The sequence below is a fragment of the Strix aluco genome, chromosome 5 (genome assembly GCF_031877795.1).
Source record: "Strix aluco isolate bStrAlu1 chromosome 5, bStrAlu1.hap1, whole genome shotgun sequence".
Taxonomy (NCBI): domain Eukaryota; kingdom Metazoa; phylum Chordata; class Aves; order Strigiformes; family Strigidae; genus Strix; species Strix aluco.
In genome coordinates, this window is record NC_133935.1 from 16,447,726 (window position 1) to 16,464,329 (window position 16,604).

The 16,604-nt window shown below is 38.1% G+C and overlaps 1 protein-coding gene across 10 annotated transcripts in view; it reads right to left on the reverse strand.

The window, feature by feature from the left end:
* The window catches only part of ERC1 (ELKS/RAB6-interacting/CAST family member 1), a 304,797-nt gene that overhangs the window by 45,837 nt on the left and 242,356 nt on the right, over positions 1-16,604 (reverse strand). For all 10 annotated transcript variants that reach the window (XM_074826139.1, XM_074826142.1, XM_074826138.1 and 7 more), the window contains one exon: positions 11,508-11,652. In XM_074826139.1, the coding sequence (XP_074682240.1) occupies positions 11,508-11,652 (145 nt within the window). The remainder of the gene's footprint in view (positions 1-11,507; positions 11,653-16,604) is intronic.

The window sequence follows — 16,604 nt, forward strand, 5'->3', positions numbered from 1 at the left end:
CTTTATGCATAATCTTGGATTAATCCCTAAAAGCATTTCTTGGTACTGAAAAGACTCAAACCTGTGGTGCCACATTTAAGACAAAGAAGAACAGGCAGAAACCATTCCTTTATTTTGTGTTCAATACAGGTCCACTCAGAGACAGCAGAACACAACTGCCCTAAAGATCATTTGCCAAAATCACTACCTTGTATTTGACAGCATCATCTGCAGACCCCCATTCAAAGCAGGATTGCCACTAGAATCAACTTTCTCATCTTGTATCTTTCGGAGCTGGCAGCTGTCACCAGACTCCTCACAGCTTCCCAAGTTAGCAGCCAGCAGAAAAATCTTCATCACTTCCCTACATACATTCACAAATGTCAACTGGCAAAAACATTACCTCTGGGGAAAATCTACGCACCTTTTCTTTCGTGAATATTTTTTCATTTTAGAAGAGGGGTGTAGAAAACAGCATGTACCTAATTGGAGTAAAATGCATAATTTATTCAGCACCAAAACATGAATAGTACTTTTTTTAAGAATTGGATTCTTCAGAACATAACACTGTGAATTTAACAGAACCGAGGGGAATCTGCAGCCATCAGCACCCATACATTTACAGAAGCTATTGTAAGTAACTGATGCTTAATTTCACGAATCTATGTCTCCTCTTGATAAACCTGATGTACTATCCTATCAATTTCCACAGCTTGGTATGTAAATCAGTGAAGGGTTAGTATCAAGAAACTAGTCCTAATTGACAGCATATATCTTCGATTTCCAACTGCAACATGAAACTTGTGTTTTCACGTGCACTACCTATTCATTAGCCTGAGATATGGTGTACTGGACTAGACTCAATCAGATTGTTTCAAAAGGGGAAATTATTTTCAGAATTCTAAGGAGCTTAATACAGTGGATGAGAAGAAAATCTGTAGACTTGAGAGGTATTTCAGTGCATAAGCTCAAAACTAGCTGACACCACTGTTCATCAACAGCTCACCATTTGCTGAAGTTCATGCTGTACAGTTAAAATTTAATTTTTCCATTATCAATTTTTAAGATGGTGGGGATTAAAATTCTCTATTGTAGACTATGCATTTTTCTCTTCTCAAGCAAAAAAAGCACTGATTTATTATGTTATTCTCAAAATAACACAGTTAAAACCCAAACATGTAATGTATTCTATCTTATAGATCATTAATTTTCATTACAAATTTCTAGGTGCACAATTCTTTCCATCATCCCTCCTTCAAGTAAAGAACACATCACTGACATATTAAGTCATACAACTGTTAATCTGTAATCTACTGGAAATTGTCTATGTATTTAGTTTATGAAACCAATCAGTCACCTCACATCTCTGACTTCACCTTCTCCTTACATGTTTTTGGAACACACCTTGCATCATCTATCACCTCACCAGTTACAGATCTTACACAAATTAAAACCAATACTAAAGCCAGTAAAATGCTTTTCAACTCTCTGCCAATACTTTTCTACTTACTATCAATATGTGAATTGCTTTTTATATAAGATAGTTGTTAAAGTCACAGGTTTGTTAGGCTTTTCATCCAAAGAGAAGTAACCACAAATAAAAGTCTTGCTTTATAGCTTTAGTGTGAAACTGTTCAGTGTGTTGTGTGTTCCCTGGGGAATTATGCCAACAAATGTAGGAACAGCTAAACATAATCTACCAAGTTAGCACATATTGAATAGAGATGAGGTAACAGGATATGTGTATCTTCTAGACAATTGCCAGTGCCAGGTAAACCAGCCCAAACAAACAGGAATAATTTAGTATAGAAAAGGCTGCATCCAATCATGGAAATATCATTAAGCATGGTTACATAGTCATCTTGGAAAATCACAGTATTTTTACTGAGTTCAAACAAGTCATTCAAAATCTTACTGTATCTGAAATTTCAGTGTGAAATTCCTGTTTCTTCACAAAAAATATATTCACGGGTGTATCTCATCAAGATTATTTACATGTTTAAGTGGAATCCTCTCTGTCACAAAAACTTCAGAGTTCCCTAAACAATGTGTCTAAATTACAAGATTTAAATGTAATCATAAACTCACTGTATTTTCCGGTCAGCCTTCAAACATCATCAATTCAAATACCAAAAGAGTGATGCCAAACCAACCCAGCCACAAGAACCGATTGTCGGAAAGTCTCAAATATTTTACCCCTGAGGCACATCCTGCTGCTGGACAACAAAGAGGGAGTAGTCGTGTATAGGTCCTTCCCAACTACCCCACAAACTGTTGAAGTTAAGCAAAAGAAGATGCACCCGTAACTTAATTCCTTGAATGAACAACTATTGGCAATCTAGAGCTCTTCTAAACTGCTCTTTCTGAGCTTTTGCATCTATCTCATGAACTCATCAGCTAACACAAAGACTGTCAGAAACTGAGGGAGAGTACTGTTCTCGACATAAAATTTGGAACACAGAAGTCTCATAGAAATAAATACATAAATGCTCTGTTGGATGCAGGTATTTAAAAGTTCTGTTCTAATATATTCTCTTTATTTAACTGAAAAACAGTGCCTATCAGATCAGTGGTTTGTGCCACGATAACTACAGAAAACCATCATACAGTACAACTGTGACATGAAATTACAATGACTGTATTTACATTGGACTAATGTCCAGAAATACTATTCACAGACAAAGAAACTATTATTTTTTAGGCCCAAAATTAGATTTCCTAGTGCAGACATTTGGAGAAACCCAAACTCACCCAGTGTTCTTAACTCTTCAATATGGCTAATGAGCCTGGTCCTTCCAGTGTAGGCTTAACAATTTTAACTGATATCAAACACCAGCAGATTGGTTGTCACTTACAGAAATGGGATACAGGGTCTCCCAACTGCTAACCTAGACTTGCCCAGCAATCCTGATTTTCTAGTCAGGGACAATGTGGCTTAAATTACTTAGTATAGGAATTCATAATCCTTGAATAAGAGATACTGTAAATGTGGCAGTAGATGCTGTCAGCAACTATCCAATTAATTTACATTTATTTGTGCAAAATTTTAGTGAATTAAAAAGCTCTAAAACTGTATTATGAAAAAATATAATCAATAAATGGAGGAATATTTCTAACAGACTGAAACAGGTTTTTGAAAACTGAGATCGAACTTGGGAAATACAAGTTCATAGAGTACTTTTTAAAATATCATGAATGTCTAGAAAGAAAAGGTAGCAAGTACCATATTGTCAACCAAATTCCGAAGTACTTTTATAAACCTTAAAGCTCAACCTCTCAGTGAGGCAAAGAATCTTCCCCTTCAAGCAAACCTGCAAAGTCGCCATTGCAATGCCCTAGAAAATACCATCCGAGATATGAGCAAAGGCACAAACAGAAAGCAGACGTGGCCATTTACAGCGGGGCCAACAGGCAGTTCCCTTCTCTGGCACCGTGAGGCCAGCGACAGCAAGGAGCTCACATGAATATGTTATTATTTAGTAATACAAGAGGCAGAGGGTAAAGGTAAAAGGAGGAGGGAGAGGGGAACGAGAGTATAAGTAATACCACAGGAAGATTAAATGCTGCCCCAGAAAAGAATGCTGACGTTGCCCTGAGTGCTCTTACTGTGATAATAGATGATTAAAAATGATGGGAGAAAAGCCTGGAGCACATGGCAGGGAGAAGGTGCTTTCTTTTAATCTGTGAGGGCTTCTTCTGCTGTGCTTCAGGAAGCGCTGTTCAAGGGTGTGACAAAGCCTCACTTTCTCTGCCTACTTGGCTGCTGTCAGGGTGTTGGGGTCTGCTCCTGGCAGAGATCCCCCCTTGACAGAAACAATTACTGAGGAGCAAAGCCTGGCAAAAACAAACAGTGCTGTGATTGATAATCTGCGTGGATTACAGGCCTTTGACAACAGCCACAATGCTTAAATTTGACAGCTGGCAATGCTTGATGAGAGCCAATTAGTGGAATATGTATTCACTTCAGCCAGAAGTTTCTTCTGGTTCTACTCCAATAGCTTCCTGAATAGGAAGTGTACAGAGTGATTTTCTCCGCTTCTGCCTGCTCACATGTATGCCAGCTACACTGTCAGTACAGCTAAAAATATACTATAAAAATGACATATTTTGGCACCTTTGTATATTAAAGCCAGTAGATTCAAATTTTATAAAGCTGCATTTGACCGTACAGATAGTGGTGGTACAAGAACCTGAAAAAAAAAGATTACTTTACACTGACTCTACATACCACACAGTGTGTAAACAAGGCTGCAACTGCACTATTTAGGTACCAAGTCCACTACTAGTGACAACAGTTCTCAAAATGCTTCACTATTATTTGAAAATTTCCTGGCAAAGTACATTAATCTGTCTGTTCCTGTTTCAAATAGGTTAACCTGGCATTCAAAGAATACCAGAATTCACAGAGTACCCTCTGTCCTGCCCAATACATACAGGAACCTCTGACATGGAAATCTCCTTCAAACTTGTCTGACTGTTCTTAACTTTCTTATCACATAGGTTTTCTTTCCCCACTTTTGCATCTATTTCCACTCTTGCTAGTGCAAATAAGTGGGTACTGTGGTGAAGAGATCAATACAGAAAGATGGATCTGACTGCCCCGAATCTCATCACTTGTTTCAAATATTAACTTATTTTCTCAGCTATAAAGAAGCCACCACCACCACACTCAGACAACTTAACTACATCGTCCCAGACTTCCTAAGTCCCTTCTGACAGTGGTTTGAAAGATACCTCCACTTATTACACTTCAGTGGGCACCATCACAGTGCTGGGACCTCTCAGATGCTGTCAGAGAATGATGGTAGCTGTGTCACAGAAACAACATTACATTCAGCAATTACCTGCAGGGATTGTATCCATGTCACCTGAAGAAGAAATTCATTTGCTAATAGGGTAATCACTCTCATCAGACATGGTTTCAAAACAGGGCAGCTAAGGCAAAGCAAAGACTAACTGCATGCCTCACAGAATCTGTATTATTTCATCAGGCAGGGTGGTAGTAAAAACTGCCAGAAGTGTGGTCATGCCAATACAGCTCCACAGCAGTAAGAGGAAACTGCTTGCCTGTCAGTCTCCTTTGACCTGTTTTACATTCTCCTGTTACAAAGAGAAATGACTCCAACCAGTGGAACTTCACTTTGGCAAAGTTCACAGCAGAGGAGTGTCAGGTGTCAGCGTGCAGGGTTTCCAGGGAAACAAGTAACAGTGGAAAAATAGCATTTTCAGGGGGAGAAGCTATTCTGGAATCTAAAATTCTTTCCTTTTCCTCATGATCCCATGAACCACATTTACTTGAGAAACAAATCTTTGCAGTACCTTGGCCTCATAAGGAAAGCTCGCCAAAATCTTTGCAAGGAAGAAGCACAAAGTAGCACAGAGAAAACAGCTTTGGGACTTGAATGGCTAGATGAAATATGTATTAAATATTGCAGAAATGCTAACTATTAATACCACTAGCCATCGTCAAATAATTCCTCTCACTTTATGGGAATGGTAAATAAGAGTCCCTCAATTCATGCTGACCCACAGAGGAAGGAATGATCATGATGAGGACATAGAAGTAGAAGGGAAAAACAGGTATTAAAGATTCCTCCGAATGGCAAGCAAGCTGACTACACAACCCATACTTTCAATAGCATGAGATTTCTTATCTCCCTTCACTAAAATAGAAAGGAGCTCTTTTCACTAAGTATAAGCGAACAGCAAGAACAGGGAAGGTGAGGGAAGTACTAAGGGAGAAAAAAGTAGACCTTAGAGATGTATATTAGAATAAAAAGGAAGCTGAAGACAAAGGTTGATCTTCTACTCAGTCAAAAGTGAAAGCTATCAAAAAATAAAGCCAAGAAGCACAAAGTGCTCATGCCCTTTCTGTGTCAGTCTTCGCTAAAAACTGTACTCAGGTGACTAACAAAATTTATTTCAATACTCAGAGAATATAATTTTAGGTCAGAAAAGCAAAATAACAAATGAGATGATATTAAAAAAAAAATCAGAGGTCTTGAAATTTTCTAGCTCTGACTACACTATACTAGGAAAGAGTTTATCTACTATAATGAAAACTATTAAAATAGTTATTTTTGGGAGCCTGTGGGGACTGGTGAGGTTTTGTAAGACTCCATTAAGGTTTCTGACACTGTCTCACATGACATGCTCATGAACAAGTTCAGCTAAGGCCTTCTCTCAAGCTTTGTCCAGTTTCAGATACCACACTTGGAGAAAGAAAGACAAATCAAATAAAATCTAAAGAGGAACAACTGGAGTGATCAGGTATCTAGAACACAAGATACAGGAAAACGGGAAGAACTGAGACTGCCTTGTTTGGAGAATAACACAGAGGAGATAACTCTGTGTAAACCAAAAGGACTGCTTCAAAAGCGCAATGAAATAAGTCTTTTTTTTTTTTTTTTTTCCTATATCCATAATGGATAGAAAAAGTAGTAATGAACTTGAATTGCAGTAAGGCACATTATAAGTGCACCATGACATTGTAATGATAGACAGATGAGTCACAGAAAAGACTTCCCAAGACTGAAGGTCTCCTTCACTAACTGTCTTTAAGAATAGATTGCAATCTGTTCTACCTGTTCTACCTGTAGGTATAACTGAATAAATTAAGTGGGTTACATGGAGCTCTGTCCTGAGCCCTGTACTATTCAATATTTTTCATTAACAATCTATGTGACAGAAGAAAATATATGTTTATGGAATATATGGAGAAAGCTTAGCTAGGTGGTTCTGTGAGAATGCTAAAAGTGTAGGATCAAAACTCAACACGTTCTTAAAAGACTGAGGAACTGATCTCAAAATTACTGTTATTTAGGAAAAGGCAGCATAATAAAAATGTACCCAGTATTAATTTAACCTGCAGTTACGCCACTTAAAATGACAATTTTGAGATCCCATCATCAATAACACTGAATCAAGATAGTCTCTGGTAACTTTTGCTACTGGATATTATAAAAGAATCAGGAATAATTATGAAACATTATATAATAATACAAGTGAATACAGTGATTTACAAACAATTCAACTGAGTAATACTCCAAGCTCTCAGAAAACAGACACTGATACAGTTCAGAGCCTCCTAAAAATTTCACCACTATTACTTAACATTTATGGCATAGTAGTGCCTAGTGATGTTGGTCAAGTTGGGCCCCCACTGTGCTAGACACTGTACAAACACAGAAAATGACAATCTCTGCTCCAAACAGCTCCTAGTAGAAAACCTCAAGCATTTAAGACACAAAGCCCACAGACAGGAAAACCACAGCCCATTCGGATATGTCTTCCCTTTACAACTGAAAGCTGCAAAGTAGCGCTTTGCCCTGTTACAATAAATACATCCTGAACATTAAAACTTAGCTTGATGAGGAAAGGAATAAATGGTAAACAGGCTACTTCCTAACAGATGAGTGGTGGATGTGCTGCCACAAAGCAGGCCAAAGCTCCTTGGGTCTCTGTCAATTCCAGCATGACACATATCACGGGGCTTCTGTATGGTGTATAATCCAAGCACGCTGGCTGGCGCTCGCCATGCTACATCTGGACTTACTTAGACAACCTTCAGCTCTGGTCTCTTGCATCAGCCCCGGCCCCCTCTGGTGAGGCAGCCTCCCAACCACTGCTTCTCCATGAACTACTCATGGAGACAAAGTACTCTGGGAGGAAGTAAATTGGGACCACATTAGCTGGTGACCCTCGCCCTGCAATTGGCCTGCCTTTCCGATGATGGAGGAAATCCTTCATACAAACTGACAACCAATATGAAACAGGCAGCTCCATTTACTGGAAAGCCTGGTCAATGCCGAGTGCCTCATTAGGAAATGGTCTCTATATTGAGGCACATTCCTGCAATTCAGAGCCTAGAAACTCTAAATTAAAACAACATTGATGCCATATCCTCTTTCCAAAATACCTCTCTTCATCCAAACTTTAATACACATATTTAAAGAAATTAAAGAACCAAAATGTCTTTGGCAGGACTCTTTCCCTCTCTTTCACAGTAATACCCTTCCCGTGTGAGAGCAGGAATGTGACAGTGTTGGGAAGGGAGAAAGAAGAGTTAAAGCAAGGAATAACCAGAGTCCTCCAGAATCTGTACAACCTTTCCTTGATGAATCTGTGTCTTCACCAATATTTTAAAATAAATAAAGATCACCTGAAATTGCAGGGCTGAAGGAGTTGGGAGTTTTTTTGCAAGAAGTAAATTGATGGTCCTCAGTACAATGAGTTTTTGTTTTGGAGGAAGAGTTGTATCTACACTCTAAGAAAGGTCAATTAACATTAAGCCAGTCTGCTAACAGTGGTAGCTATTGTAGCAACTTAATGATAACCAGCACAAGCAATGAAAAGGCATAATCTGATCCTATCATACATACTTGGATCCATTCAGACTCACTATGGCAGCGTAGTCAGAAAACTGCTTTCCTAATGCGTTATCTCTGTCAGAGGTTCTTTCCAGTTTGCAGAGAGATTCAGCAGTCAGGCCTATGGTACCTACCACAGCACGCATAACTCTTTGCACAAACCACTCCCTTCCGATATTGCTCAGCATTTCTATTTGCATGCTATGTACATGGAAATGGGAATCTTTTAGTCAACTGTGCCTGCCAGCCAACAAAGAGGTGCTTTCCCACCACAAAGCCTAAGCATTTCCTAGAAATGGGATGGACTGAAATAGCAAATACTTATCAGGGAGCTCAGCAGCTCTGAAACAACATTACAGGCAGAAGGAAGGAATTACTGAGGTCAGGATTCCAGCTCTGAATCTGAAGGGTTGAATAAACTTTTTAGGCTCCAGAACTGCTTCCAGAAGTCTTCCAGAAGATATGGATTAACTGGCATCACTTGCCTTTCTTGAACAGCTGTGTTCAATACACCTGCAAGTCTAAAAGATTTTTCATTCACAATTTCTACTGTAAATCTAGGAATTACAGCTAAACTTTTAGGAAGTTCCTGAAATGCTATATAGTCCTGTGGAGCTAGCAAACACAGATGGACCTTTGTTCTCAAGATGTAGAAAAGGGTCCATGTATAGAAAGCTTAAATTGATGAAGCAGCACAGTTGTTTTGCTGGAAAATATGAGGATGGTGACCTGTAATAGCTGAAGAGGACCACAAGGGCCAAGTACACAGATTATTTGCAAATTATTTGGAAAAATGAGATTCCCTTTGACTACATCAGTAATGAGGATCCTGTAAAATCTCATAGCCTTCTCTTCTGACCCATCTCCTATTTCTAGAGCTGTCAAAGTTGGTATGATTTGAACCGATGCAGAAAAACTACATATCAAAACTATTGGTACTGAAAAAATAAATTTCAGATCCCCTACAACTTATAGAGGTGGTATTGCTGTTCCATGATAAGTAACTTTGAGGAGCTTTTCTTTCAATGTGTTGAAAGCTGCACACAAAAAATGATAAAAGATGATACATCCTTAGGATGTAGGATAGATTTTAGGGAGGATGTATCAAATATCTATTAGGTCAAATAAATATTTCTCAGATATGGTTCAAATATAGTTTAAACTGTTTATATATAAACATTTATTCTGTCTCGGGGATTGGGGATGCACTGGAGAATACCTTGCAGCCCCATTGTCTGTCATTTTGTATTTATACTTATACTACCTGTATATAGATTGTATTTATAGTACTCATAGCACAGATGTGTTGAGGAGATTACTTTCTGCCTTCTTCATTTTTTTTTAAGATGACAATCTTAAACAATGACGAGCCTTTATAGCTGATGGCAGTTTTGGAACGAGAAAGTTCAAAGGCATTTGGATATTCCAATGAGTTTTTTGAAAAAGGACTGTTGCTCCAACACCAGCTCAGAATTGGTCTGACTTCATAGCAAAAAAAATTTCAAATTAATTTCCTTTGCAATTTTAGTTTATTTGGGAAATTAAGTATCCCAGACCTATATAGGAAAGCACCTAGAAGAGCATCCTTAAGGGAAATGGCCATGTCTTTTTAGGAACAGAATATGATATTTTAAGACTTACCAACATTGAAAAATAATTATATGAACCACAACGTTAAAAAAATCACCTAACTGAAACCTAAGTCATTACGGATAATCACAACCTTAATACATAAATTAAATATACACAAATTTTCATCAGAAAAAACAACAACACAAAACACAAAAGATTGTTCCATCTATCTACAAATGATCATCAGAAGGAAACTGGGAAGGGCAAGGGGTGTGAAAGCACTAGAATTTAAACTTAGGACAACAAGAACTGACAATAAAGTTCCAATTTCTCTTGGAATAAGTGGTAATGTATACTAATGCTGCTACACCTACAGACAATTACAGGAAGAAAAAAAGTCTTTACATTGCTGTGACCACTTCTGAATCCTGTTGTAGGAGACCATCTGGCCAGTAAGTGAAAGTAATTACAACTACTGCTCAAAAGTAATTAATACAAAACTGTAAACTATACTTCTTGCTCATATATCATACATTTGATAGTATAACAATCAAAATTACTGTTCATAAATTAAACATTACATAATTGCTATCTTAAAAATTCATGGCCAATAACCTCCTTGTGTTTCCTAAGGAAGAAGCAGAGAAATCCCTTATCAGAAAGCACACCTGGTTTTGTCTGTCTTTGACAGCAACAGAAATCATCTGGTTGGCAGATGAAATGTTGCACACAAAACTTTATGAAGATTAAAACGGTGGCACTGAAGACGTTGATACTGGATTGGCAGCAGAATATGTGCTATTACAGGGAACATGACAAGGGAATAACTCAGAAAAACCCACCAGAAGTGCTGAAGTGAAAAATCTACACAGATTCTTCAGATCCTAAATCTCTTATTGCCAGGGATGCCTTTTGCTTCCTCTGTGTTTCATTGGCAATGTATTTTTCACACTGTATTCAATACTGAAACACAGTATTAAATGCTTGAACAGAAATACACTTTTTCTGATTGTTATGCCCACACAAAAAGATCTTAGAAATGGGAGAGGCCAGAAATAGGAAAGAACCAATATCCTTACAAGCACGAGACCTCCCAAATTTCACTCGAGTAGCTGGCATTCCCATATGGTGCTCCTGCCGAAGATTAGAAATCACAGTAGAGACTGTGTGGTTTAACACATTCATATTTGAGCTTTACAGCAAGGAGAATTTTCTTCCATGTATGCTTCTTCCCTAACAAGGCAAATACAGACCAGCAAAAGAAGTATCACTACATTTCCCTGAATCTGTGGGGTTTTGTGCCTGTAGAAGATAACAACTGGTGTCCTTTTCATTCAGTTTCCTATACATTCTATCACACATTAACTGCTCAGGCAGTGACACAAAGAAACTTCCCTCAACACTGAGACTTTTTCTTTCTCCATCATGTTTTACAGGCTTCATGACCAGTAGTTAGTTCGAAATTGTTATTTATGCACTTTCTATCCCAACATATGACAGGATTATACATTATTAGTTCCATAAATCAAAGTAATAAACTCACACCAGATTATTAAACTGTTTCTTTCCTAGCCCTCCTCTACCCACCTGCTGCTTGAGCTGTTGCACAAGACGATCTTTCTCTCGTTTCAGTGCAGCCACTTCATCTTGGGTCTTCTTCTTAGAGGATGAAAGTTCTAGCAGAGCAATATTGGCATCTTTTTCACTAATGGCAGCAAGAAGGGCTTCTTGTCTGAAAGAAACATATAAAGACATTATTATCCTGCAAAACTTAGAGGAAGCCTCTACAAAGAGTTGAACATACCAGAAATGCTGTAGCAGTGTGCAAGTCTGAAGAGCTGTAATAAATATGTTTGTCATGGTTATATGTCCGCTGGTAGAGCAGGAAGTCAAGACCCACCCACCTCCCCCTAAATGACTGTGCTGATACAAAATTATTGCTTATAGGATAAGAAAAACATATAATAATATGTTATTATTCTGCACTCAGCTATTCAGTTTTTAATAACTAGCATTTATTATTACTTTGGCTGAACATTTTCATTCTTTATAATGTTCTAAACATTTCCAGAACAGATTTTGAGAGTATATGCACAAATACTGGACTAATCATAAGACTTCTGTGTTAAATTGTATTAGGCTATACTGCCTAATCATGCAGCTATTTTAGAAGGAAGGTGGTATGTGACAAGTTTATTGAAATCACTTGAACAATACAGTGTATTCCCAGAAGGAAATGATGACACAGCCACTTTTGTGCTACATGACAGATGTTGAAATAGATGCCTTCAAGGATGCTTGAGCTATTATTTGACTTTTGTTGTAACCAATATAATGAGCTTGTTGGATGCATGTCCTAAGTAATTAAGACAAAGGTAGGCATGCCCTCATCACAAACCTTTTGTAGCCTTGCAGAAATGGTGTAAGCAAGAACATTCTGTAGGAAGATCTTGAGGCTCATGCACTATAATGACTAGACATAGAAACACAACCTTGCCATACTCTTTCCATCTAGCAAAAAACCTCTTACAAATAGAATTGAGAAATATTTTACAGATACTGGGAAGAGAGGAGGCAAAGACAATAGCCCTGATCATAAAACAGCAGTTCTCAAATTAACTCAAAGAACTCCTCTAAGTTAGGGAAAACAACTATTTCTGTCCTTTGATCTTAATTCTCACATTTAGCTGGTGTGGCCAAATCAGGATGTGCAACAGGACATAAAAGGAAACTTTGGCCTTATTGCCCAATATGGGTGGCTTGTCCTACCTCTCATCACCTTGCAAAGAATGAATAAAATGAGGTCCTAACCATTTGTGGCAGTGTGAAAGATGGCATCATGCAGGAGTGATGATGAAAAACAAACTCTTGAATACTACAGACTTCCTATCTACGTTTCATCTACAAATCTAGTTGCAAATGCAGTTAAAGTAGTAAAAATTCCAAATTCCCAAATAATCCAAATTTTTACCTGCTCTAGTTTATAAACAAAATCATACGAATATTGCTAATTTGAGAGAATGATTTTTAAAAAACAATCAACTGTGCTAAAACTATTCTGCTAATCATGACAATAGTAATTATTATGCTAGTAACATTGCCATAATGCTTAGTCTTTTATTAGATGTAAGAAAAGTTATAGAAGCTTAATGTAAACTATTAAGATTGCTTTTAATTACACCAATATATCTTTCTGTTTCTTGTCAAGATTTTTTTAAATAAAGACCCATCATAATCTGGTGACTTAGGATCACACTGGCAAACTGTTGAGGGTAGCAATGACACTAAATCTCCTTTTTCTAATTCACCCGTTAACACTCCCTGCGCAGAGTTTACTTGTAGTAAAATAGCTTTCTCTTTTTTTTCCTATATCTTCTTTCTAAAAACTTAATCTTAGTTAGGAATTTGTAATCGTGGCTAAAACAAAAAAACTTGCTCCAAAAAGAACTCACTGAGGTTCATGTGAAAGAATACATGACTGAGAACATTTGAGAAGAACAGGACAAATGGACAATACTTTTATTTAATATTGGTGTTTTGAATATATGCATCTAACATACTGCACTTTTAAACCGAAGGCTTGAAAAGGGAAAGGACTGGTACTACTGGAGTACAGAAATCTTTACCTGTTAAAATGCTGAAAACTTTGCAAATTTTATGACCTTGGTGAGCATGAGAAGATGTATTTCATATTGTAATGTTTCTGAGGGCAGAGAGTGAAATAGCTTCATCGGGTACGTCAGTGCTCAGATCAAGGGTGCAGGGAGGTGCATACCTAAATATATAGGATGTAGTCAGATAGCTTGCACTGGTTGCAGCTCAGCTGGACAAAGAACTTACTGTCCTGGATACCTACTTAAGTAATCCCTTCTCCAATCTGTGAGAATAAATGCATATATATTTGCTTCCTGACCTTGTTCTAAAAAGTCTGAACAATACTGTTTTGCCTCTCAACAAAAACCCTCAACACATTATTTTAATAGAATGGGACCAAGAAGCGACTACACGTGCAGTCCTGCTGACAGATCTGAGAAGACAGCAACCTCTGAGGTGCAGCTCAGGGCTACAACCTTTTAACCCAGCTAGGCAGTAGCCAGTACAGCACTTTTCCCACAGTTATGTGAAAGGCACACTGTCTCCACAGCCCTGGAGCAGAAACCACCAGGTTCTGAGGTTGTTTCTCTTTGAGATTTATACGGGTGAGACACCACATTTAAAAAGCTCTTGTTATTTTTTACAGGTGGAAAAAAAATATACTACTCTCACTTGAAAGGTGTGAAGTTTTGCTAAGACAATGGGTGAAAATTGACTCTATGATGAGAAAGTCCATGACTGCTTTCAGATGAGTGATAGCTGGGATGGAAGAACAACTTTTTCTTACACATTATGGGTTTAGGTGAGAAGAGGGTGATTGATGTAAGACCTGGCTTCCCTCTGATCCCAGTCAGCAACCAAGCTCTTAGAAATATTTATGACAGTGAAAGCTTAAGACCTCTATCACTGCAAAGCAGGAGAAACTAGAGCATAAAAAAACCACTGCTAAGATGTGATCTCTGTTCATCCCCTCAGTCACTCCAACAATTGCTAGAGTTTTGTTGAAGTTACCCATACACAAAAGTTTGCTGTTTTCAGGATCTCAACCAAAGCCATATATCCTGTATCAAAAAATGTGAAAGAACGATGTATTTCAAGAGGAAAAGGCGTGTTTCACAACAGACAAAATTGTTCACCACCTGACAGCAGAATAATGGATTTACACAATGGACTTCCTGTGGGTGGAATTTATCTCTGGATTTATACAGGTGTTTCTTGTACACGCTAAGAAAGTAAGCTTGCTTTAAGCAGACTACCAGCATATCAAAAATCTGACAGATCTGGTTTAGAGAGTACTTGGATCCTGCCTAGATCATACCTAGAAAAACTGGCATTTTAAATTATTCTTTGTCTTTCAAGACATGATACCACAAAGTTAGGCACTTTTTTAGATACTTTAGGATAATCAAAAGACACTCTAAATACATTTATGCTATGAAGAAATACAAATATTCGGATGACTTAATGGAGACAAAGAATAGAAGAAAGGAAAAGGTGCACATCAGATTCCCAGTTGCAGTGTCAAGATTCTAGGTGTGGGAATGACCAATAATGGGTGGCATTAGTACTGCTACTTTGTTTCTGTTGCTTTTGCTTTATGGAAAAGTATCCAGTTTTGGATGTTTGCCTGAAACATGAAAAATATCAATAGAGTGAAGTGACAGAACATGATCCATGACCTCTGCTTTTTTCTAGCTATTCGTATCCTGGGAAAGACAGGCTGGCTTGGAGCTCTGGTAAATTTCACTTTCTTTAATCTGGTTTGATTCTAAAGAAACACTTATTCTTTTAATAGTAAACCCACAATCCTCTCTGATGATTCAGGACCAGAGCCAAGAATATCTCTGTAACAGTATCTATACAGCCATTACTCTGGTATGGAAATTGGAGGTGCCTCAAATAGCACGTAAAGCCTACCTCCTGCGATCAAATCCTCTGCTGCCCATCTCTACTTCTTAAGTGAAAATTCCAGGACCAGGACAATAAAATATGGATAGCAGTCCATTACTTATTTTTTGCTGAACAATCTTTGCCACCATGCCTTAGGAAAAAACACTACTGGCCAAAACTTCAGTGCTATACCATGCGTGGGACAGAGGTCCTGGTCAAGAAGTGGGGTGACAGGCATTGTGGCTTTCTGACTGTTTTCTGGAACTGAAACAAGATGAAGTTTGAACCAAAGTAAGAAAAATATCCTGTGATATGATACATGCATTGTAGCAGCATTTTTGAGTTCTGCAAGTTAAACGTTTACCGTTTCACATGGGAGAAGTGCAGGTGTCAGTGTCAGCTGTGCTGAAAGAAGACATGTCTGTGATTCTGTGTTATTGTTCTCAACAGAGCTTGGAATTGCTAAAATGATTCTAAAAGACCACAAAAATCAAGTATCACCAAGCAAAAGACAAGGTTTGTGATTGAAAAGTAGTACAAAATGGACTTGTTTCCCTTCTTGAGAGCTGTTATCCCCAGGGAGAGCAGAAGAACATGCTGTAAGACAGGTGAGGTGGCAAGAAGGAGAAAACAGGCTGCTGTGTGAATGGCGCTAGTAGCACATGAACAAACCTATCTGTCACAAGTGCTGCAGTCAGTGGAGGCTGCAGTAGAGGCTCAGCTTCAGTTTAGGTAACAGACAGTAGTACAGGCTTAGTTTCTTCAGCAAGCTGCATGTCTTCAGTTCACAACCTTGGAGGTCTGAAATGTTCCAACAGGCAGGCAAAGCATGTACCTGCTGCACAATTCAAGACGGTTGATTTTTTAGAATGCTAGCTAACGCCAGAGTCACTACATAAACACAGCTCAATTAAGTTAGTTCAGGTATTTCAGAGCATGGTAGCTGTGGCAACAGTGACTCAGCAGGGGAGAAACTGCCTATTTATCTCTCCATTTGGGCAGGATTTGTAGCCTGAACTGAGCTGTATAGCAACTCACAAGAGGTAAGCAGGCTTTAAAACATTCTGAATATTACCAAAGGAAAGCTGAAATGGCAATAGTGTAGAAAATCTAGTGAGAAGAGGTTTAGGATTAACTCTGAATTGGACAAAAGAGGATGATTTTTTTCCCCTTCTATTTATGCCTTTCACTGAATGTGGA